Genomic DNA, 24,070 nt, shown 5'->3' on the forward strand with positions numbered 1-24,070 from the left:
ATGTCATTGATCTCTATAATGAGGCACGTTTTACCAAAGCATAAGTTCGCCCATTCACACACATGCATATTGTATTATGGCAATTTTCAATTTGTGTGTGCATTTAAAATGCAATTTTCGCAGGCAAAGCGAGAGGCGTGGCTCAATAAAATGCAAGTGATTTATTTATACGCATTGTTGGAAGACCGGCGAGCGGGACGAAGGGCGGCTGCCCGGCTGCTCGGCTGGCGAACTCTTAATAAAAACAATTCAGCCAAATTGGCCACAATTGTAGGCAAAAATGAAATAAAAACCCAAATAAATTGAAACCGAAAACGGAAAACAGTTGAATAAAAAACAGCATCAACGCACACGAGTTGATCAAGATGGCGGAAAATGAGTGGTGCGAGTGGAAAAGTGTGTGATGCTGCAAGAAAGGCGAGCACTTAAGTGGAAATGCAGTCGAGTGTCGTCATCATCATCAAGGGGGCATCGCACCAAACTTTCACACAAGTGCGGAAAATCGAGAAGGGTGACACTTAATCAGGCAGCAAAAAAATGAATAATATATCCATGTAATTCATGTCGAATGTAAATCATGTCCATCTTGAAAATAACATTTAATTCTCACATTTTTTACGGCGAAGTTTTTTGTGCATTTGAATCAAATAAATCGAAAAATAACTTAATTTTTTAAATAATTAAGAATAAGCATAACCTTTTTAGAATTACAAAAAACGATTTAACCATTATCGTTACTGTTTTTATGATAATTAAATTCTCTTTTTTCCCAAACACTGTTTAAATTTATTAAAAAATATAATATTTGACAAAAAGCTTAATTTTCAATTGCATGAATTTCGTTCCGTGTACCTGCAGATATTGGCAGAAGTTCAGCAACAAATGATGAGCAGCAAAGTCGACGATGCGATTTGCGTTCGTTCTAGCCTTTCTTGCGTTTTTTATGCGTTTATTTTTAACTTCTTAGTATAGAAAAACTATTCAAGTCTAATGGCACGAAAGAGAATAATGACGTACAATACACTTCGACAGTTTAAGCGGATTCACATGATTACAGAGGAGAGAGTAGAAAGTCGAGTGGAGAAAGCAGAGAAAGAAGTGCGGGCGGTAAGTAATGATGTCTGTCGATGTTTGCAGAAACTTGTTAACCATTTGAAGGCGACAAATGTCGATAGCATTAGACATAGTTATAGTGGAAACAGTGGAAATAGTGGCACAAATGCCAATAAATAAATTTTCCTTTTTTTGATACCATTTTCAATTCAAGCAAAAAACGATAATGTACTTTTCTTGATAAAACAGACAAGAGTAAGAGAGGAAGTCGTTTTCTTGAATATATCTTGACTTTGATAAGCAAAAAAATATTCAAATATATATTTCTTGACATATTTTGAAAATTTAAGCGATAAGTGCCTTTTCCAGAAATATAAAATTAAGGAAATATTTTTTAGTTTACAAAATTCCGTATTTTGCAAATGCAGATCGTTGGATCAAAAAACTGTCAATAAATTATACTCCTTTTGTTGTAGGGAAACTATTTTGTAGTACAGTATTTATGATCGAAAATAACTGAATGCGCCCACTGTACCTGTGCTCAGCTCCAGTCGGTACTTGCCAGGATCCAGGATCCAGAATCCAGAATCCAGGATCTGGCTCCACTTGAGCTGCTTTGGAGGAGTCAAACAAATGGCCAAAGATAGTGCATCCTGGGGGAGGGGGGCGTGGCAGGTGCCCATTGGGAAATGCTAGTTTTTCACAAATTTATGGCTCTTAATTGCACACATTTAAAAGTCGGGCAATAAGTCACAATTCAATTCGATTGTCCATGAAAGTCACTGGTTAAGTGGTAAAACATAAAAATGCAATGCATATATTGCAAATTGCGGCTTGAGGGCGGTCTAAAAATGCCAAGCATGTGCGATATGTGTCTCTCTGATTTCCTAATTCAGTTATTATTCAAATCATATAATTTCATCTTTATATCACGCACCGACTGCGGTGGCGGTGGCAACCCTGGCAGCATGCAATAAACACATTACGTATACGACCGCAGGACCGCGCATATAAACTATGTACGTTGCGAACGGCAATGGGGGGAATGTGGAATGGAGTGGCCCAAATCCAATTTCCTGCTCTGCGAATGAAAATTGTCAGCTTCTCTCCTTTATTATGCCATTTCTTCCCGACGCTTTGTCTCCGGCTTATCCTTCATTTGCCTGCATTTATTTTATTTTGCATATTAATATTGTTAAAAGCAAGCCGCCGCCCGTTGCGCTCCACAAAATTAGCCCGCCATTCATGCCGCATTCCGTCCATGTTCATGCCATCTTGTGTGGATGTGGATGTGGTTGTGGATGGGCAGCGTCTGTCAGTGGGTGAAGGTGGGAGGAAGCGGGAGAAGGCGGGATGAAGCGGGAGAAAGCGGGAACGGAGGCCATATCAATTTACCCACCGGAAGGCACGCAGCAGCAACATCAGTGGCAACAAAAGAATGCCACCCGATTCGGTTTGATTCGCTGCGTCTCGGCGGGAGTTCAAAAATCGTAAACATATCCAACCGTCGATGTGGAGCACAAACATATCGCATGAATACATTACAGGAAAAGCTCACAAATTGCAGGCCCTTCAAAAATTACAACAATATGATTATGTAAATTTTATGAAAGAGATAGAACTACATCAAGTTTTTAAGTTTCTATATTTAATGGAGAGTAAAGATAAATGTATATATAATTATTAAACATGCTTGATATAAAAAAAAATATTTAGATTGAATCTTTTCTTTTCTTACAATGCCAGGAGAGAATCTTTTTAATAATTTACATAAAGTTTATATAAACATGTACATAAAATTAAAAAAAAACATAAAATAAAATTTGAATGTGTCAATTTGTCCTTAAATAATAAAATTAAAATCTTAAAACTTCAGACTTCCTTGAAATACATCACTCTTTATCATATAAAAAAAATATCATTATTAAACATAAGTAAATTCATCTTCAATGTTTACATATTTTTAACATAAGAGTTTTTGCTATATTGATTTTGGTTTTCTTGTATTAGCTTTTTGTTAACAAAAATGGCCTTATATTTATTTAACAAATTGTAGAATTTTTATGTGTGGCTTAATCCATTTAGTGTTCACTGTAGCTATATAATATGAGTGCGTCTGTCCGTTTGTATACACTTATTAATGCGTATTCATTGTCACATCCGGCACGAGGAAATTATATTCCTCACCGGGCGGCCAACTTTCACCCTCAAGCCGCCCTTTCGCCCACACACAATCGCCGACTCATTCGGCGGGCTTGCCTCGCCTTGCGGAAAGCAGACGCTTTTCTTTTGTCGCTTTAATTGAAATAATTGCAAAAATGCAAATTGAATGGACAACAGTTGACACAGGATATTAACCATGGACGATGGCCAGCAGCTCGGGATTCGGCGAACGAAGGACATGCTCCCGCCGCGCAAGGAGCCTTAATGAGCTAACGAATGTACGCCGGATAATTGAGTGGAGACCACATGTACAGATGGCCGGGCGACCAGGTCGGGATCATTGACCTCCCACGCGGATCGGGGTGGGAGTTCGCCAGGGACTGCCATTTCAATTTATGGTGCGGCCAGGACATAATACCTGCAAATTATGGCCTTCATTTGAAACTCCAAAGGGGTTGGTATTAGAGCTTTCAATATATTTATTTTAATTTATTGACAACGTTTTAATACCTTCTAACTTTAAGAACAAAGAAATTTAAAACTTTTAATTTGAATCAATCAATTGTTATCTTTTTGCTATATAAGGTGAACTTAAGAATACTTAAAAAGTGAGTTCATCAAAAGTATGCAAATATAAACGTAAAAAAAACAAAACATTATTTTTTTTACACAGAAACAAGGCAGTTTAAATTGAAAAATTAAAACACTTTTTTATGTTTTCAATTTCTTTTCAGTTCGAATGGAATTTGATAAACAAAAATGCTTAAAAATAAACCTAATGAATGAAACTAATTTTTTTGTTTATTGCACCAGTAGAACTGCAAGTGGCGTCCTTTGTATAAAATAAATTTATTTGGAAACTTAAACTCTTGTCTTTCGGCTAATTTTCTTAATGAATTTATAATTTATTTATATTTTTTTCTATCTATTAGTTTTTAGTGCCTACGATCTGCTGTATTTAAAGTTCAGCCTAATTCGGAGATTCCGGATTCTAATGAGTGGCCAGCATTGGCCAGCATTGGCCACATTGTGCGGCAGTGGCTCCCGCTGTTCGTGGGCGTTTCAGGGGGGCGTGGACGGATATGGCGGCTGTGTGGATTGAACTCCGTCCTAAGCCGCCTCCTCATCGAATGTTGTCGATTTCGATGTCGATGTCGATGATGTTGCTGCTGTGTCTGGGCAACTTCCGTTGCAGCAACAATCCCTAAACCTAAATGTGCTGGTGTATATGTGCTGCTGCCCTTTTATCCTGTGAGTGGGCGTGGCCATAGGTTGCACCATAATTGTGTTGATTAGCTAATTAGATGTAATTTCGCGGCCGGAAATTGGCAGTTGCTGCAGCAGTCGGGCAGCCATTAGAAGGACAATTTCTATTTCCATCGGTGGCAAGGGTTTCATGCTAATTTTTAAGTGCATCTGCAGCAGTTTGAGTGCGAGACCATAATATCGTCATGAATATGTTTGTTTAGCGCGCAGCCATGTCTCGCCTTGAAGGGTTCCGCTCCATCAGATTCAGACTAGCCACCCCCATTGCACCCTTCGCCCCCTTTTGAGCCACGCCCCCTGTCCCATCCATGATGGTGACGTAAAAGTCGCGCCATAAAAATTCATTGCCAAACGAGCCAAAGTATTGCCGCAGTGGATGAGGATGCGGATGAGGATGAGGATGAGGATGGGGATGTGGCTGTGGCAATTGCCCAGAGTAGTCCAGACTGAGCTGCAAAAAGCTGGGTAACGGATCTGAAAGTTGAGCTGAACCGCAAGTCGTGACATTGGACGGAACACCCATCGAAGCATCATTTATTTCGGCTTACATGGCGTATGGGTGATTTGGGTTAATAACAAAATCGCACAGTTTCGATTTTACATTTTTATTTGGTTCTTAAATTCAGCTTTTCCTTAAAATGTTCGATTTCATTTCTTTCAAAATTTGTGAAGTGTGAAGTACTAAGTTATTGATTATGAATTTATTTTTGAGATAACAAATCTTAAAATGTTTCAATAAGAATTTGAAAAAAAAATTGTTTTTTTAATTTTCGATATGTTTAAATTAAAATTACAAAAAGAAAACATATTTTAGTCTTCTCTTTTTTTGGAGTAAGGATACAAAATACGATTTTTGGCTCTACAAGCTAAATAAGTTTGTGTTCTTAACACTTAGCAAGTTATTATTTACTAAATAAAACCCAAGTTATATACATTATTGTGGACATTTTATGTTAAACCTCTATTAATTTCACAAAAAATTCCAGCTATGAATGATGCATAAGAACCAAAAATAGGAAACATTTTATAAAAAAGGAATTGCATAAAGTTTTCTTCCCTTTTTCTTCGCTTTTCGCCTAAACAGCGCAGCGTATTAAAGAGGTTTTGGGGGGTGTGAGGAAAACGGAAAATGGAAAATGGAGATAGGAATGGGAATGGGAATGGGGATGCTAGATGCTAGATGGGATGTATCGCTTCAGACGCTGACTGCGAATGCTTCGAAAACGACATTGCAGGCAATGAGCTTAAGTTCAATACATTTACTTGAATTTCTAGCGAACGACAAGGACGAAGACGATGTCGTTGACTAGTTGGCTCCCAAGGATGAGTCGGAAAAGTGGAGGGCGCCGAACTTGGGAGAGCTACACGGAAACAATTATTCTCAATTTATTAAGTTTTATTTATATATGTATAACTTCACATTATATAAGAAGTTGCCAACATTAAAGCTGTTAATTAACTGGTATTGCCTAAAAATAGACAATTTAATACCTTGTAAAAATTTTTTTTTGATTCTTGTTTAACATTCGGTAATATTTACTTTATGGAAAATCATAATGATTATTTTTTTTAAATATTATTATTTTTAAAAATTGTTTGTAGTTGTAATTTAACAGTTTAAGTCTACTAAAAGTCTTTAACATATTGGCTTAACTAAGAAATATTTATAAGTTTAAAACAGATAAAAGATAGGACATATATTCTTATAAACTATTATTGCCATTGATTATACGTTTAAATACTTTGATTATTTTTGTTTTATATCTTACCGTCTATTTCTCTATTTCTAACATATTTTATTTTAGAAAAATTCTACTATTTACTTTGTGTAGACATTATAATTATTATGTGCTTATTGATTTAAATTAATAGATTATTATCAATTTAAGCACAAGTTTTTTGTATATCTACAAGAATTACCCCAAAGGGGAGTTTATAAAACTAATACAGGAAAATAAAACAATTTTATCTCAGTGTAGGAAGGCGAAGTCGAGCAACGTTGTGCCCATTACAGACAGTTTTTGTGGCGAGAAATTTCAAAAAGCTCAAATGTGCGAGGCGATAAGCAAAGCAGCAAGAGATTGGCAAGGATGGGAGTGGGTGGTTCGGTTAAGGGGTTGGTAGGCGGTCTGGTAAGGGGTCCGGTATGGGACTGGGCCAGGAGTTCAGGGGGCAATGGCAGCACTTACATGTAACCAGTCGATGGCGACAACGGCAGCCGCAAATGTTGCAAGGATTGCCGGCAAGAAGCACACACAAAATTGATGTCTATGTGTGCGGTGGATGGTTTTTTGGGTGTTTTTTTTTTTTTTGTTGGTGGGGGGGAGTAGCGCGGCTGTGGGTGGCTGAAGGACAACTATTGAAAGGGAGGGGCAGATCGGTGGGGGCTGATTCGCCAGCGCAAGTTTTGGTTTTCAAAATTTATCGCTTTTAGATAAAACGTTTTGCGTTTTTACGATACGAGCAGCGAACACTTTGGCCAACTATCCTGGAAGCCATCCTCCTTGCAGGTGGAGGGGATGTCCTTTCTTGTGGATGGAGAGGTTGGATGGAAGTGGATGTGGGAGTGGGAGTGGAAGTGACTCCCGCCGATTCTGTGGATTATGAAGTAATTTAATTAAAACGCCTGGCCCGCAAATAAATCCGGCATTATTTATGCCGCCCTGCAAAAGAAACGTGACACCTCCAGACCGAGTAATCAGCACAATTCTATCAGAATGGTCGTTAAAACCAATAATCTTAAGGAATTAAGAGTATTATTTTTCTTCGGATTGAAAATTAAATGTTTATTACTTTTACACTATCTTAGCAATTTGTTGTTACTAATTGGTATTATATATTTATTTTATTAATTTACCAAAAACCGAACTATATTCAAATAACAATACATATTTGTTATAGCCTTTGATCTCATCCCTAAACCCTCTTTGCAATAAACTAAAATCTGAAATTTTCCTGGGTATTAGACTACTTAGCGCTTTGCTGCAAACTAATATGTATTATATTTTTATTTGTATTTAATATTTGATATATATTTTAGGACTGAAATGAATACACTCAATAACATCCTTGTATCTTAACTTGAAACATACTTAAGGAATACATGATATGAGCCAAAAATAAGGAAAAATCCAATATAACAATGCAAATAAGTATGTTAGACCTTCACCGATGAAGGTTTTCATTCACTATTTGATAAATTTGTTATCCTTGTGGGTATTTGTGTTATCCTTTTGCCACGTTTTATTCTGGGTAGCAGCACTTCCGCGAAGAAGACCAGCACCGCACCGAGATTCGCCCAGAGGATGAGCCAAAAGAGGGCGGCCAGTTCGCGCATGGAGAGCACATTGCGGCGACCGGGGGCCACCGGCTGCTCCTCCGCCTCCGTCAGCCGGGGATCGCCATCGATGCCGTCCAGGGTGCTGTACGCCGTGGTGGCCATCCTGGCCGCACCCTCGTCCGTCGCGTCCACGGCACTCACATACCGCCGCGTCCAGTGCTCCAGGAAGCCATGGGAATGGGCATGCTGGATCTGCTTGTCCAGGACACCCACCAGATGCGAGTATCGTCGCACATAGAAGGCCAACTGCTGGGTGTAGATGCGTTCCCGCACCAAGTGCAGTTTCCTGCTCATCGCATGCACCCTCCTGAAGTAGCCGAAGTACTCGTAGGGGGTCAGGATGGCCACCCGCGCCGCGGAGCCACTCTGCTGGGCCAGGGCTGGAAAGGATTGCAACTCGCTGCCCTCGAGATGTACCAGCTGCTCGGGTCGCAGCTCCGGCAGACTGGCCAGAATCCTGGCCTCATTCACCGCGGCCAGGTGAATGGTGAATCGCTGGGCCAGCACCTCGGCGATCGTCTGTGGCGGATTCCTTTGGGTGTCCTGGCGCAGCAGCTGGTACATCCCCGACTGGTAGCCACCCCGCAGCACCAAGGTGGCGAACAACCAGGTGAGCAGCACCAGGCGTCCACAAGTCCCACGCGGCAGCAATCGATCCTCCAGATTGCCACCCATGGTCAGCACAAACAGCTCGTAGTACGAATTTCGGGGCAACTCGTGGCCACGCCACCATCGATCCACCATCAGGAGGAGCAGGCAGGCCAGGATCAGGACCAGGCAAATGGCTCGCCACAGGAGGGGATCGAAGGGAAAGGCCAGCTTTTCGTAGGCGGAGTAGGCACTCTGCAGATTGGTCACCAGCATGATGTGGCTCATAAAGTAGTAGGTGGACTGCGAGTAGGGAATCTCACTGCCAGCACTTGGTTTGAAATGGAAGCCACCCAGGGAGAAGTCGGCATGGTGGCCAAAGATCTTAAAGAATAGGGATGATAATATCACAGCTTATAGGGGGTGCCACCGAAAAGTCCCTAGGTTTTTAATATAATTTCAAAAAGTGTCTAAAAGTATGCAATTAAAAATGCGAATTTCCGCTTTCGTAATAAATTTATTGAACTTTTGGAAGCAAAATAATTTGTTGCATATTTATAGACTACGTTTTCAGTAATGTCATAAATTATTATAAAATTTAATATGCTAATCTAAAATAAACACCGTTCAAAAAAAGTATGCAAGACGAACATTTTCCAGTGGATTTAACAAATATTGAATTCGAATTTTCTTCAATCGGTAAAACGGAATAATGCCAATTAAACTTAAATATCTTATCGTTTAAGTTCAATTCGCAATTTTGTTTCGAAAAAATATCGATCCTAATGAAAATGCCAAAAATAATGTTAACTTAACTATATGAATAAGTTGATTGTAAAACGATATAAATTTCTAATTATTTGTTATAAAAATTTGTTTATTTTTTGTAGTAAAGCAATAGGATTTCCGAAATAATAATATTTTGTATTTTGTATATGGCATACTTTTAGACACCTTTTTAAGGTGATTTCAAATTTTCAGAATGTGGTTAGACTCACCTCGTCGAAAATCCTGCCCGACTCGTCGAAAGTGGACAGCACCTCCTCCTTGTTCATCCAATAGAGACCCACGCTAAAGTTCAGATTGTCGGCCATGAACTGGAGCAGGGCACCCTCGATGCCGACGAAGGATCCGCTGCCGTCGCGCCGCCAAACCAAATAGGGCATGTCCTCCCAGGTGGCACAGGTGAGTAGACAGCCATAGAAGTTGCCCAACTTGGCGGGAAAATAATCCTGGCTAACCCATTGCCTCTCCGGCCATTGGTAGCGATTCACCACATTGGCCGAGATCACTTGGCACCCATGGGTGGCGCTGAACGGAAAGTAGCTGACCATGAGGAGCTGACCGCCTGGAGGACGCACGACCACGCCCACATTCAGCACACTAAGGCGCCAGAGAAGCCGCAGGGTCAACTGAATCTCCTCACCATACGCATCCGTGGGCAGGGACATGTAAACCAGAGTGTAGGATAAATCCTGGGTGGCTCGAATGCGTTCGTAAATGGCCGAAAGAGCTGGAAAATCATCCACCAATGCCAGGACAGCGTGTGCATGAGGCTTGTACTCCATGGATTGCTGGAGGAACAGCCTCCTCGCCTGCAAAGTGGTCGGCAAAGTCACCAGCAACTGGGTGAGCAGCTCCTCCAAATGGCCACCAGTTGACCGGACACTTGAGTGGGTATGGATATACACGGTCTTGAAAGTTCCCATCTGCGAGTTAACCATTACGTGAGCCAGTGCATCCACCAATTCCGTATCCAAGTCGGAACCCATTGTGTTGGTCACCAAGGAGCAGCAAAACAGTATGTATAACCAGTACTTCATGGCGAAAGAGTTGCCCAAGGAATGTGGAAATGTAGGCACTTCAACCGGGAGTTTTCACATCCCGGGGGAATTTTTGTGGAATTACTTTGGCCAAACGCGTTAATCATGTCACATTAAAGGCGATTACCCTGGGGACCTCAGTGGGCTGCCCATTAATGATCAAGATTTATTAACTTATAGGCATCTCATGTGAGTGCTGTTTATAACTACTAATATTGCTTTTTGGTTGATATAATAGGTTGAAATACATATATTAATAAATATTGTTTGTTAGGGGTGTCTTTGTTCATCTCCAAAAAACTTAGAAATATTTATCTTTAGCCTTTAATAGTGAGTGGTGCCATAACTTAAGCTTTTAGCAGCAGGAAAAATAAATATTAATATGAAAACCAATTACAAAAGCTTACAAAAAATACACTGTGCTTTCGCACTGTTTACTTAAAATAATTAAAACATTTTTTAGTTATTAATAATATCAAAATAATAGAATACAAATAATTCGATTTTTTGGATATAATGTCCTTTCGAACTGTTAACTCAAAATAATTTAAGCATTTTTTAGGTATTAATAAAAAAAATAATAATAATAATAATATATTTTAAGATTTATAGCTCCTTTAGCAGCCCAAATCATATGCTTTCAGAAGATCCCAAGATTTTTGACAATGTTCGATAATATCTCAAAAACGAGTTTCAAAAAAGTGTGCTGGCAATCGCAATTTGTTCTAACCAAAACCAGGCCAAATTTGTAAACAGTTTTTACACAAAAAAAGCCAAGCCGTCTCATTGTTATTATTTAATATTTTTATATTTATCAGCATTATTATTAAAAGTCTAATCATCAACATCATCGTCGTCGAAATTGAAGTAGTCGATGTCGTTGTCCTCCCGTTCCTTTCTGCTGCTGCTATCCCTGGGCTCACTGCTCTCCTTGGGCTCCTCAATGTCCAGGTCATCCGCCTCGTCATCCGGCTCGGCTTGGGGCTCCTTCTCCAGGGGATCGCTGCCCTCGGCCTCGAACAGGCTGCGCTCGGCGGCACCCAGTTCGAAGACGGGCTCATCCAGGTCCTCCACCTCTGCCCTGGACTTCGCCGCAGGCGTGGAGATCTTGCCCAGAACGGGTGGCTGTACCTCCACCCGGGTCAGATTGGTGTGGTGATTCAGCATGCCCTTGTAGAGATGGGGAAACCTGCGCTGAAAGTCCATTTTGATGCGGAGCAGTCTCTCCAGCATGCCGGGCGTCAGGATGTTCTGCTGTGACCCCTGACCCATGATGTGCGTATCCCGGCGCCGGCGACCGTCCTTCAGGTAGGCATCGTAGCTCCCGCCGCCCGTGTACAGTGGATGGTGCGGATCGTAGGCCTTCTCGTTCCAGGGATCATCGGGTCTGGCCACCGGGAGCAGGCCCATGAACGGATGCAGCAGTCCCTCATCGAAGGTGAAAATGGAACCCACTTGGGGGTCAGATGAGGGTGTAGGTGCTGGTGCTGGTGCCGGTGCAGGTGGGCTTTCGATTTCGGATTCGGTTTCAGATGGTGCTGATGATGGACTGGATGGATATGCAAATGAGAGATGGACATGGATGGTTTGAGGATGATTAGTTGACATGCTACTACTTTACTATTGTACTACTAGCTTACGATAATGGTTAGTTACACTCAGAACAAAAACATGGCCTTGAAGATAAGCCTACCATTCACATAATCACACTGGAAAAAAACGTAATAAATACAAATATTTTGTGCTCAATTGAAATATTTTTCGTATTGCTGTTTTTAGTTTGACTATTTTCGTAATTGATTTTAATATCTGACAATTTAATTTAAATTTAAGTCATACTTAACTTAAATCTAATATTTTCCACATTAATTTAAAAATAATATTAAGTCATGCAACTTAATATGCGTTCTATTTAATATAATTATTTAATTTTTAATTAAATATTGAATATAAATTCTTGAATTCCATAGTCAGATATTTTTTTTTGTAACTACTTAACTGTTTTTGTCAGTGTACGTAAAAGTTATCAAACAATTTGGCTAAATTCGGCCTTATATTTTTAGGGTAATTTGGCATTCACACACTTGGTAGTCTCATCTTTAAGGCCACCTTTAGTCCCTTATTCCTTAATTAAAGGAACTTTTCCTAAAATTGAGAAATTCGAGTGTAGTTAGATCAGGGTTAGTTAGTTTGGATTGAGGGTCTTATGCATTCGATTGGATGAAACTTCTGATGGTAGTGGTGGCCATGGGTTTGTGTTGCCTTCCACGCAACCTCTTTCGCTTGACGAGTTTGATGGGCTTGATGGGCTTGATGGACTTTGGTGCCTTCGAAAGGGTATTGCTCTGTGATTGCCCAAGACTGGCCCTTTTCTCCTTCTGGATTTGCAATTGCAGCAGATCCTTGAGCACATCCACCAGGCTGTCTAGTTTGCTGCTACTCACACTGGCCTGCGCGGTGACCTGCGACCCCTTGACCTTTTTGCTCACCGTGCTGACCTTTCGGGGTCGCTGTGGCATTCTCGCCTGGCGAGTGGATCGCACCCAACCACCGACGGCACCGTCCTTTGTGGTTTTCGGACTAGGCGTCCTCCTCCTCCGCACAAACTTTCCCCGCATCGCGTATGGAGTGGGTGTGCTGCTGGGGTCACCACTGGACTCACTGCCACTGTCGTTTAAGGCCGCATTGAGCAGCAGTGCCTGCTGTTTCACACTCAATGCCCTTTTGGTCTTGCCCTCCGTCGCATCGGCCGTGGGTTCGTCCGCCTGGAATTCCGGATAGGCTGGGTACTCCTGACTGCCGGTGCCCTCGTAGTTGCAGGGCTTCGGCAGCTCCAGATTCTGATTCGGATCATGGCTTCTGGTCAGGTAGTCCGTGTCGTAGCCCCGATTGGCCAGAATGCGCTGCCAATTGCGATCATCCTCGTGGTCCAGTTCATTGGTGGAGCCATCTATCCTGGCTTCGGCATGGGCCACAATGGACTTGGATTCACCTCTAGTGCCTGGAATCTCTGTGGTTGCGGTGGTGGTGGTGGTGGAGGTGACTGTCTCCTCCTCGTCTTCTGCCTGCTCCTCCTCCGGATCCACTTTCTCCACCGCCTTGGCAACTTCACTCTCCGTAACTGACTTATTGTTAGTAACCACATTTGGCATTAACTGGTTGCACCTGTCGTTCAGCTTGAGGATCTCGCCCTTCAGCTGATCCACAATGCTGTGCAGGTGATGGATCTCCTCCTCCTGCTTGGATATCGACTTGGTCACATGGGAACTCTCGGCCATGGAGTCCTGTTGCATGTCGACATCCTCAACTTTTGGGAGTGCCGTAACTTCGGTGGTGGAAACTTCCGTTGGAGGAGGTGCCTCTGAAGTGGACTCACTGCCTGCGGGAGTGGTGGCCTCAGTGGTGGTTGTGGTCACAGCTGGAGCCGCCGTCGAAGTGGTTAGACGCACAAAGTCCTGGTGGTTGTACTGCTGCTGCTGCTGCTGCTGCTGCTGTTGCTGTGTAATGGGTTCTGGCTGCGATTGCTCCTCCGTGGGCCCCTGCTGGGTGCCGTCCTCGTACTGATCTCCACCGATTTCCAGGGGCTCCATGCTGGCCTGTTCCAAGGCCTCCCGAATGGAGGCCGCATTGTAGCGCATCAGTGCCTCGGCGGGATCTTCGTCAGGGGTCAGGGTGATCTCCTTCAGACCCATCTTGTATTCGCGGCGAAGTTCGTTGAGGGAGCCTTCGTCGATGGCTTCCAGCGTTCCATACTCGGCACTACGTCTGCTCCTGCGGCTGGCCTTGCACTGGCAGTAGCCAGTTGAAGCCAATCTGCTCCTGCCACACCGACAACTCCTGCCGCACTGGCACTCCAACCGGCCGCATCCGCAACCCTTGGATGTGACCTCCACTTCACCCAAACCCCTACCCAACCTACGGTAAATGGCTAACCTTTTGTGGACTCGATGTGGCTGCAGTTGCTCCTGCGGAGCTCCTCCGGTCGTCGTTGGCGGTGGCGTGGAGTCCGCTCCGCCGACTGCTCCTGATGGCTGGGGGTTTATTGTCTGAAATGCGTCGCCTGTTTAATGCCATGAGCAAAAGGCGAATGAATCGTATGAAATGGATCAAATGGCGCCAACTTTCTACGTGTACCAGTGTTAAGTGTGTGCTGTACTGTGCTGTGCGGTGTGTGTGTGCGGTGTGTGTGTGCTGATCAATGTGGTGTGGTCCTTAGTGGTTCTACTTGAGTCTCAACTTACCCTGGCCATCGTTTGGTGCTGGCGCAGCATTTCATCGACCTCATCGTTGCCCACGGCTGTGCGATAGCCCTGACCATGATAGGAGTTGGCCTGAACGGGACCGTAGGCATTCGATCCGTGGCCACCGCCGCCATAGCTGGTGCCATAGCTGCTTCCATAGCTTGGGGCAGCCGGATGATGGGGTGCCGCATAGTAATAGTTGATAACCGCCGGAGTCGACGAGTGCGACTTGGACTTCTTGCGCTTGTTGCCGCCGAGTCCCATGAAGTCCACTGTGGGGGATATAGACGGCACTGAGTCAGGATGACGGAACACACCGAAGAGATTACCTTTGTGCCGGGCAGTGCCCTCGTTCTCCGGCATCTGGGGACCTGCTTCGCCGACCATGTGCTCCTCCTGCTGCATCTGGATAGCCTGGGCCTTCTCGTCGGTCCACTTCTGGGCTGCCTCATCCTCATCCGCCCACTGTCGCATCATGGGAGTCTGCTGGTGTGGCTGCTGCATCATCATGGTATTCTGCTGGATCATTTGGGCTGGGTTCTCCGCCATCTGACGCTGCTGCTCCATCATCTTGGCCTGCTCCTCTGTCCACTGTCTTTGCTGCATCATCATGGGATTCTGTTGGGCCATTCGTTGTTGGGTCATCTGCTGATCCTGCTGCATCTTGGCCTGCTCCTCGGACCACTGTCTCTGCTGCTGCTGCTGCTGGGACATCATTTGTGGATTCTCGGCCATCTGACGCATCATGGGGCTCTGCTGCTGCTGCTGCTGCTGCTGCTGCATCCTGGCCTGGTTATCTGCCCACTGCCTTTCCTGCTGCATCTGCTGCATCTGTGGCATCTGTGGCATCACCTTGGGATCCTCTGACCACTGTCTTTGCTGCATCATCATGGGATTCTGGGGCTGAGCCTGCTGCTGCTGAGCCTGCTGGATCCTGGCCTGCTCCTCGGACCACTGTCTTTGCTGCATCATCTGCGGATCCATTTGCCTTTGCTGCATCATCATGGCGTGCTTGGCCTGCTCCTCGGACCATTGTCTTTGCTGCATCTGCATCTGCTCCATCTGCTGCTCCATTTGTGGACCCTCGGCCATCTGTCTCTGCATGGGTGCATTTTGAAGCTGAGGGATTTGTTGGATCTTGGCCTGATCCTCGGACCACCGTCGGTGGGTCGGGGGATTCTGCTCTTGGGTGGGTGGAAGCGGATCACTTTGCCGTCCAGTTGTCCTGTAGGCCGCGTACACCTTGTCCTTCTGGCCCTTCTCACCCTCCATCTGCTCGTTGGCCATGCGGTAGGCATAGGCCATTATCTGGACGATGTCCTCCTTGGACATGGTCTGGTCCTGGTTCTTGGCCTGCCGCTTGAGGCCACTTGCCTTTCTGCCACCTGGCTGTGCCAAAGTCCTGGTCTTGCGCTGCGCCTCCTTGGCGACCAATCGGCGGACATAGTCATCCCGCAGGGCCTGCTCGATGTCAGCGCGGGTGATCTTGTGGACGGGAGTGCGACTCAGGGGATAGTTGAGCCTGTAGCCTGTGGCCTCACCACCGGCACTGGCCCTCATCTCCTTGGCCATCAGTTCGATCTTCTGCAGCATTTTCAGTTCGGCAATGACCTGGCGCTCGAAAGCCCTCAGTTTGGCCTCCACACGAAGATCATCCACTGACTTCTCTTCCGTCGCATCCCCCTTCTGAGTGCTGTGGGGCATGCGGAACCAGAGCAGAGGCACTTGCTCTTGCTCCCTCTCCCTCTCCCTCTCCCTCTCCATCGTCGACTTGATCTTCTGATGGGCCATCTCCGCCTCCGGCGAGTAGCCAACCTCGGGACGCACCCTCACCTCGGAAATATCCGAGGACTGGGCATCCGTGCCGGCGGCAGGTGCTGCCTGAGCTACCGGTGTCATTCCCGGGAAGAATTGCCTTTGCATCTGGGCCACGAAGTCCAAGGTGGGAGGAGCGGCCTGACCCAGAGGAGGTAGCGTGGGCATGGCCTGACCAAGATTAGGTAGCGGGGGCATGGCCTGACCAAGATTAGGGAGCGGGGGCATGGCCTGACCAAGATTAGGGAGCGGGGGCATGGCCTGACCAAGATTAGGGAGCTGGGGCATGGCCTGACTCAGCAGCGTGGACATATCAAAGTTCGGCGGCGTCATTGAGTTGAAGGCATTCTGCAGCGATTGTCCCAGAAGGAATGGCACTTGGGGAGCATCCGCCGCTGGAGGATCGGCGGCTGCAACTGCTGCCGGCGGAGCTGGTGGCGCAGGAGCAGCAGCTGGAGCAGGAGGATCAGCTGCAGCTGCAGCTGGCACTGGAGCCGCAGCACCCAGGAGGCCAGGCAGTGGCGGCATTTGGGCCAGAAACGAGCCCACCTGCGGTCCCATGTCAATGTTGGGCAGTGCAAAGTTCTCCGGCCGGAAGCCGAAGTCCTGCGGCCAGCTCATCATCTGTCCGAAGGGATTGGGCTGCGGAGGATTCTGACGGGTCACCCGGGTCTTGGCCGTCGCATCATCGGCCAGCACCAGCACCACCTTGGAGGCGGCCGCCGCGGGCTGCAGGTTGTCCGAAAAGGCGCCCAGCAGCGATTGGGCCGGGAATAGGCTGCTCCAGCGGAAGATGCTGCTCAGGGCGGGGAATATCATGTAGAAGGCGTCCACCGGCGGACTGCCAGTGCGGATGGGGGCAATGGGCGGCATCTGCCCCAGGATCTGGAAGGCAATTTTAGATTTATTAAAAAAATTTTATATCATTTTTATTTAAGTGTGTACTCAAATGGCTCTTATTTAGAGTATTACACAGAAGATGTCATAAAAATTAGTTAAGCTAGTAAAATAATGGTCCAACTTTTACTTGATCTATTAATAAATAATATCAATTAATATATAAGTGTAAAATTACCTAATGAAATAGTTATCCTCAATCGTCGACTACCCTGTGCTATTAAATTAAACCTTTAGGTTTTTACGTTGATGAAAGTATACTTCTCTAAACGATTTCAGAGCACAGATTTCTAATCTGGCTTTATATTTGAAGGGAAAGATACCTTAAAGGTAAAGTATGCCGTTTTTAAACATTTTTGGTTCCTCCTTAACAGGTGTTTTAAAGATCTTTAACCACATGGAAAATAGCAATTCGTTAGCTTTTGAAGATACACTTTTTTTAAGCAAATTTAGATTTAAGTAAATAAAATAATTTATTGCTTAACCAAATTTATGGGAAATAACAAGGTATATAAAGTACACTTTCACTTAAGCTCAGTGATATTTTAATTTTTTCATTAACAAATTATGGCTTCTGCTTGCAGAGATTAAATGTTTGTGAATATTGTTAAAAAAGAGTTATAAATTCGTATTAATGTTTTATGTATATAAATATTTTAAGCAAGATTGAAGTTGTTAAAAATCACTGAGTTAACTGAGTAATTTTAGTTCCATAAATGGCTATAGGCTTGCATAAGATATTTATTTATTATGTTTCACTATTTGGAGAACTTAAAGTCATTTAGTAATTAATCAAGTCAGTAGCTAAAATTCGACTGAGTAACTTTGTGCTTCAAGTCGCTAGATATTTATATAAAATGTTACTATCTATATTTATCAATATTTTATTAATGTTCCACCTTCTTCAACTTGACACACTAGAAACACTTTTTTTACCACTTGCATGGATACTACTATCTACTATATATGTCCCACAAACGAACTCACCTCGTCCTGGCTGGGAATCCTTGGTCTGGTGTCCGTGGAGAAGTTGGTCGTTGATCCGCCATCCGGCGCAGAAATTCCGGAGCCAACGATGGCCTGGCCTGGGCACTGGCCAGAAACGTGGACGCCGAGGAGCGCCAGGAGCGGCAGCAGTCTGTGCAATCTCATCCTATGGCTGGGCAAAACTCTGCGCAAGATCGATGATCGATGATCGGTGTTCGCCGGAGCTCGTTGGCCGACTGACTGCTGATGGTCGTCGGACGGTGGTCCAAATAGATTTTTTGCCACCGCGTCGGCGGTGCAGAAAAGCAGACGTCGTCGAATTCGTGACCCGTACCGAATCCGGGTCCGCCACACGCACCGGAGAAGAGTGGAAAAGTGGAAGAGTGGAAAAGTGGAAAAGTGGAAACAGTGGAGAAAACGGGGAGAACAGCGTTTCCGTGTGTGTGACCCGAATCGAAATTCAAAATTCGGACCGCAGCAGCCGCCGCAGCTGCAACCGCTGCAAAAAACCTTGCCCAACTATTCTGCCGGCCAGCTTTTTCCACGAAATCAGCGCAAATGATGCACAGTAGACAAGACGAAAGAGAACAGGGCCGGTAAGGGGCCACACATTGACTCAATTTGTTAACAAAAGCGCTATAAAATATGTATGATAGGGTATTTTCACATGGTTATTTTAAATATCATTATCAGACTGTTAAAAGCAAACAATTTGGAATAAGAAAAACAAAACAAAAACACATATATTGTAAAAAATGTTTGGCCAAAACGTATTCCTTAAAAAAATAATAAAAAATTGAAAATTTGTAAATATTAAAAAATATATAATAACTTTGCCAACTCGAAGTCAAAACTAGTTTAAATTTCCAATAACCATACTTTATAATCATAGTATTTTATAGCAAGTGCTCATATAAAATGTATGTTTAATACTTTTTTTTTTTATTCATAAATAAAAATTTAGTAAAAGTATGTGAAGCTTAAAATTTGGTTCAAATTTCCTTTAATTTTAATATAGCCCATGACAATGAGAATTTCACCAAATGATTAAATATGTTTGTTATTTTTTTTTTCCATAAATAAATAAAGTATGTGAAATTAAACTTACTCGGAATTAATTTAGGCAATGGCTTTGAAAATTTACTAAAATATTTGCCAAGCTATTAAAATATATATTATTATGAAATACATACCTTTTTGGTTCAAATCCGGCCCTGATTTCTGTCGAGGGTCGTGGTGGGCCTGCCCTTCAAGCGTCGATCCCCGGAATTCTTGCGATCGTTTGTGTGTCACCAGAACCTCCACAATTGCCGCCGGCACCAACAGCACCACCATCACCACCACCACTTCGAGCACCACCACCACCACCACCACGAGGTTTGCTGAGGTCAGCGGTGGTGCAGCTTGTAGCGACACGAAAAACAAAGTTTTTGTCATCGCAGCGGGTGGTTATGCAGAGGTCAGCGAAAAGTGCTAAAAGTAAGAGCAAGTGCATTTCTTCAACTCGGTACAGCGACCTTTGCTTGGTTTACATTCAGATTGACCAGATTCTGATCACTATAAAATTACACACGGCCCAAAGCTATCTACATTAAATCACGATTATTGCGGCTATATTGCGTAAGCAGACCAATTAAAAGTTAATTAAAAAAAAAACATTAATTTTCTTAAATTATTAAAATAACCATAGCCTTAAGCATGGCACACGTGGTCCGAAAATCACAAGGTCATGTAGGTCATGTATTATTTATTTAAATTCATGATTATTTAGTGTTTTATTTTAAAAAATGTAATCCATAATCCATCAATTATTTAAAAGCCAGTCTTAGCATTGAAATATATTTTAATTAAAAAGTATAGTTTCCTAAAATGGTATACATTTGACTTTGGAACTTCTCCAAATAGAAAATTATGTTATAAATTATATTTTTATTTAAAAATCCGGTTTCATATTGTATTATTTTCTGCATATAAAAATGTGATTTTGTTTTTATTTAATTACCCTCGAACTGCTCGAAAAATATTTCTGACTCGCCAAAAAGCGCCGTGCAAAGGTGCTAAAAAATTTTGTTCTGTAAATTGACGAGCTAATCAAATTTTTCCAAAAAATATTTTTTGTAGCCTACGTATATAACCTTTTTATACTTACACAAAAATGACAAAGCAATAACCAGCGGTTGCATATATAGATTATTAAATATTATATATTTAAGTTAATTTATGGTGCATTTGCATTTCCAGATGCCGCAGATATAGCTTTTAGCACGCAATTTAACCCGTCAGTTAAGTGATTCCTGCTTGGATAATAGTAACGAGCTAGCTCACTGAAAACAAATATATTTTTTATAAACATTATTAAAATTTAACAATCGGTTTTTTCTTTTTTATTTATAGCCACTGTTACATTTACGGATTACATTTAAAAGGCATACAATCGATAACTAATTAATTAAAATCCAATTTTTTAATGATGTTTAATGATTTGTAGCTTTTGAAAGATTCTTTACTCAGCTATTTTTAATCAAATATATTTTATAGTTATTACACTTTATTTATATTTAATTTTATTGGAATATAACAAAATTTTTAATATTTTTGCTATGATATGTTACAAAGTTGTCAAAGAATTGTTCTTGAAACTTCTAAGGTCAAGATTGTTTTATTAAATATATTTAATAGCCATTAATACTAATTAATAAACATTTAATTCCTTTCAATCACTGAAAAGTAGATTTGTGTGGCTGTGTACTTTGTGTATTTTCAGTGTAGTAGCCCATCATGTAATAGGATGGTTGGGACCGGGCAGGACCTCAGTTGGCAAGGAGCCACTGGTGGATCGTCATGTTGCCGAGCGGTGTGCACAACGTGAGCCTCGTTTACGCCCTGGTCTGGGCCATCGATAATTTTTACGGAAGGGGCAGCAGCACTCCACTGGCGGTGGTCCAATTCGCCACCAGTGCGGAGAATCGTGGCCTCCACAACGACCTGATCGATGAGGCCCTGGTCCGATCCTCGGGCACGGGCCGAATCCAATTCGTGCTGGAGGACGAGCACGTGGAGAGCACGGGAAACAATAAGGACCTGCCACCGCCGAGTGGAGTGACGGGCAGACCAATGGCCATTTGGTTCCTGGACAGCCTGCTATCGTACTTCCGACTGGAGATGTACCTCAGTCAGCCGGGCAGTTCGTACAAACGGAACGGCTACTTTGTGGTGGTCTATACGGGGAAGGAGGATCGACCCATGAACGCGGTGCAGATCATGTTCCGGCGACTGCTCAACATGTATGTGCTGAACGTGAATGTGTTCCTCCACCGAGAGGGCACGGTCCAGCTGTACACCTACTATCCCTATGGACCGCATCGCTGTCAGTCCTCGCTGCCGGTGTACTATACCGCCTTTCAAAACATGCCACCGCCGGCGACGGGACTCGGACTCAACAAGCCGCTCTTCCCCAGCAAACTGGCCAATATGCATGGCTGCCCTCTGGTGGTGGTCACCTTCGAGCAACGGCCCTTTGTGTTCATCGAGGATGATGTGAGGGTCAAGGGGGGCAGGATTATGGGCGGCATCGAGGGCATGATCTTCCGCAGCCTCGCCGAACGGATGAACTTCACCTTTGAATTGGTGGAGCGGCAGGACAAGGACCGCGGCCAAATCCTGCCAGATGGAAATTTCACGGGCATTCTCAAAATGGTAAGAAAACCCACATTTTGTTATTAATAGTTTTCGATTTGTTCTGCACTTTAATTATTTATTTTTTTTTTTTTGTAAGGGCTATCTATCATAGCAAAATGCCTCGATAAGTTATAAAATGTAGTATTCTGAGACGAACGTATTTCAAATTTTGTAACCAAAGCAAAAAAAAATCAAAAACAGAGAAACAAACAATTTTTGGTCTTACAGATATTAAAAATACAGCTCAAGCGAGTGTAAAACAAAAAAAAAAAAACGATTTATAACATCACAAATTGAATAAGAAGTGATAATCAGATTTTTATTATATTTTTGATTTTTTTTAACACATTAAAAAGGCAAGGAATATTAAAGCAAGTGTAAAGCACATTTTCTAGCTAGAACTTATAGCATTTCAAAGCTAAATAGAAGGTCATAATCGGATTTAAACATATTACTTTATATTTTGTCACATATAAAAAATGGCAAGAGAAATGTAATGCAATGTAAATCTATTAGCTCAAAAAAGAGGATTTTCAACATTACAACCTTAACAAGAAAGTCATTATCAAATTATAAGCAAATTATTTTATTATTTTTGCACACATTAAAAATGTAAAGGAAAATTTTGAAAATGTAACATTTTTCCTTAACCGAGGGTTGTACAAAAAAATATAATAAGTTTATTTTATATATATGTATTTTTTTTATTTTTAACAAGCAACTTCCTGTTGTACTGCCCGCACTCACTGTTCACTGGTCGCATACGTAATGCTACCCCCCTTAATTGAGTATACGCATGGTGATCCCTTTCAGATGGTCGATGGCGAGGCAAATGTGACGTTCGTGTGCTTCATGTACAACAAGGCCCGTTCGGAGCTGATGCTGCCCAGCATATCCTACATAAGTTTTCCAATTCTGCTGATAGTTCCGGGCGGTGGATCGATGACGCCCATGCAGCGACTGACCCGCCCCTTTCGCCACATCATCTGGTCGTGCGTGGTGGTCAGCCTGTTCCTGGGCCTCGCGCTCATCGCCCTGCTGAGGATGCGTGCGGTGCCGGGACGACTGCGAAACTTGGTGCTGGGCAGGCACAACCGATGGCCATGCCTGGACATGTGGAACATCCTGGTGGGCGGCCTGGCGCTCTTCAGTCCCCGCAGGAACTTTGCCCGTTACCTGCTGCTTCTGTGGCTGCTGCAAACCCTGGTCCTTCGGGCTGCTTACTCGGGTCAGTTGTTCCTGCTGCTGCAGGATTTGGAGGTTCGTTCCCCGCTGAGGTCTGTCTCCGAGGTGCTAGCCCAGGGCTACGAGTTCCACATGCTGCCCGCCCTGCAGACCGTCTTCCGCGACTCGATGCCCAGCAGCCATGTGCGGGTGATCCCCACGCTCGAGGACGCACTGTACCGCATGCGGGACGAGGACGATCCGGGCATAGCGGTGCCGGTGCTGCAGCCCACGGTCTTCCAGTTCGACTACCGCTCTGGGCCAAATGCCAGGCACCTGACCACCCTGCCCGTGCCCCTGATGACCGTCCCCATGACCATCTACATGCGACCCCATTCCTACCTGAAGAAGCGCTTCGATCGCCTGCTGATGGCCATGATGTCCTCGGGCATTGTCTACCGCTATCGCCGCATGTATCTGGACAGGATCGAGAGGCTGGCCAAGAAGCGTAACGTGGAGCCAAGAGCTCTGACCCTCTGGCGACTGGGCGGGATCTTTCTCTGCTGTGGCATGCTGCAGCTGCTTGCCATCCTCGTCTTTGTCCTGGAGATGTTTAGCAGGAGACATCCGCGACTGCGCAGGACCTTAAACGCAATCAATCGATTCACGGCATAAGCTAGTTTTCAAAGTAATACATAAACTTAATTGTTGAATATACCCACAGAATAAAACGAATTGAAACCAAATGTAGATCATTTATATTTCTCAAAAATCGTTTTCTTTGTATCAATAGCCTTCTACATTCGCGAACTATTTTTTTAAATTTAAAAACCGTAAAAAGTTAATTTCGCAAAATGCACTTTGAACTAAACTACTAAAATTAAATGATTTTGGGCTACGTTAAGCGAAATTTCATAAAAAAATTAAACAGCTAGTTTAAAATAAAATTTTAAAATCGCAACAAATAAAACCAATTGATGTGTATTTAAAACATACAATATTGTTACCATAAAAATTTCAGTAAATTAAAATTCTTCAAAAAAATACCAACTCTT

At 43.5% G+C, this 24,070-nt stretch overlaps 3 protein-coding genes across 5 annotated transcripts; 1 reads left to right on the forward strand and 2 right to left on the reverse strand.

Moving 5' to 3' along the window:
• Positions 1–7,663: 7,663 nt before the first annotated feature.
• On the reverse strand, positions 7,664–10,233 carry LOC128260766 (uncharacterized). Its single transcript, XM_052994000.1, has 2 exons — positions 9,409–10,233; positions 7,664–8,794 (listed from the first exon to the last, which is right to left on the reverse strand). The coding sequence occupies exons 1-2, from the start codon at positions 10,231–10,233 to the stop codon at positions 7,664–7,666; spliced, it is 1,956 nt and encodes a 651-aa protein (XP_052849960.1).
• A 783-nt stretch (positions 10,234–11,016) lies between these two features.
• LOC128260792 (defective chorion protein, FC125 isoform) lies at positions 11,017–18,735 on the reverse strand. Of its 3 annotated transcripts, none has more exons than XM_052994031.1 (5): positions 18,174–18,694; positions 14,804–17,174; positions 14,475–14,746; positions 14,167–14,279; positions 11,017–11,782 (listed from the first exon to the last, which is right to left on the reverse strand). In XM_052994031.1, exons 1-5 carry the CDS (start codon positions 18,336–18,338, stop codon positions 11,068–11,070), a joined length of 3,636 nt encoding a protein of 1,211 aa, XP_052849991.1. In that variant the 5' UTR covers positions 18,339–18,694; the 3' UTR covers positions 11,017–11,067. The 3 variants fall into 3 exon arrangements, 2 of the variants coding, with proteins under 2 accessions (XP_052849991.1, XP_052849989.1); XR_008268183.1 differs by having other exon boundaries at positions 11,747–11,782; positions 14,167–14,293; positions 18,174–18,693; XM_052994029.1 differs by lacking the exon at positions 11,017–11,782 and having other exon boundaries at positions 12,233–14,279; positions 18,174–18,735.
• Positions 18,736–20,889: 2,154 nt separating this feature from the next.
• Positions 20,890–23,741, forward strand: LOC128260809 (glutamate receptor ionotropic, NMDA 3B). Its single transcript, XM_052994056.1, has 2 exons — positions 20,890–21,869; positions 22,665–23,741. The coding sequence occupies exons 1-2, from the start codon at positions 21,015–21,017 to the stop codon at positions 23,688–23,690; spliced, it is 1,881 nt and encodes a 626-aa protein (XP_052850016.1). The 5' UTR covers positions 20,890–21,014; the 3' UTR covers positions 23,691–23,741.
• Positions 23,742–24,070: the final 329 nt, after the last annotated feature.

Source organism: Drosophila gunungcola (assembly GCF_025200985.1).
Source record: "Drosophila gunungcola strain Sukarami chromosome X unlocalized genomic scaffold, Dgunungcola_SK_2 000039F, whole genome shotgun sequence".
Lineage (NCBI taxonomy): Eukaryota > Metazoa > Arthropoda > Insecta > Diptera > Drosophilidae > Drosophila > Drosophila gunungcola.

Bases quoted from the DNA above. Each gene is read 5' to 3' on its own strand.
- LOC128260792 (XM_052994029.1), bottom strand. From the start codon at position 18,338: ATGAGATTGCACAGACTGCTGCCGCTCCTGGCGCTCCTCGGCGTCCAC. The intron at 14,747-14,803 runs GTAATCTCTTCG...TATCCCCCACAG, and splicing joins GGGCACTGCCCGGCACAAAG to TGGACTTCATGGGACTCGGC. The intron at 14,280-14,474 runs GTAAGTTGAGAC...GACGCATTTCAG, and splicing joins AGCACCAAACGATGGCCAGG to ACAATAAACCCCCAGCCATC.
- LOC128260809 (XM_052994056.1), top strand. From the start codon at position 21,015: ATGTTGCCGAGCGGTGTGCACAACGTGAGCCTCGTTTACGCCCTGGTC. The intron at 21,870-22,664 runs GTAAGAAAACCC...GATCCCTTTCAG, and splicing joins TCACGGGCATTCTCAAAATG to ATGGTCGATGGCGAGGCAAA.
- LOC128260766 (XM_052994000.1), bottom strand. From the start codon at position 10,233: ATGAAGTACTGGTTATACATACTGTTTTGCTGCTCCTTGGTGACCAAC. The intron at 8,795-9,408 runs GTGAGTCTAACC...CTATTCTTTAAG, and splicing joins CGGGCAGGATTTTCGACGAG to ATCTTTGGCCACCATGCCGA.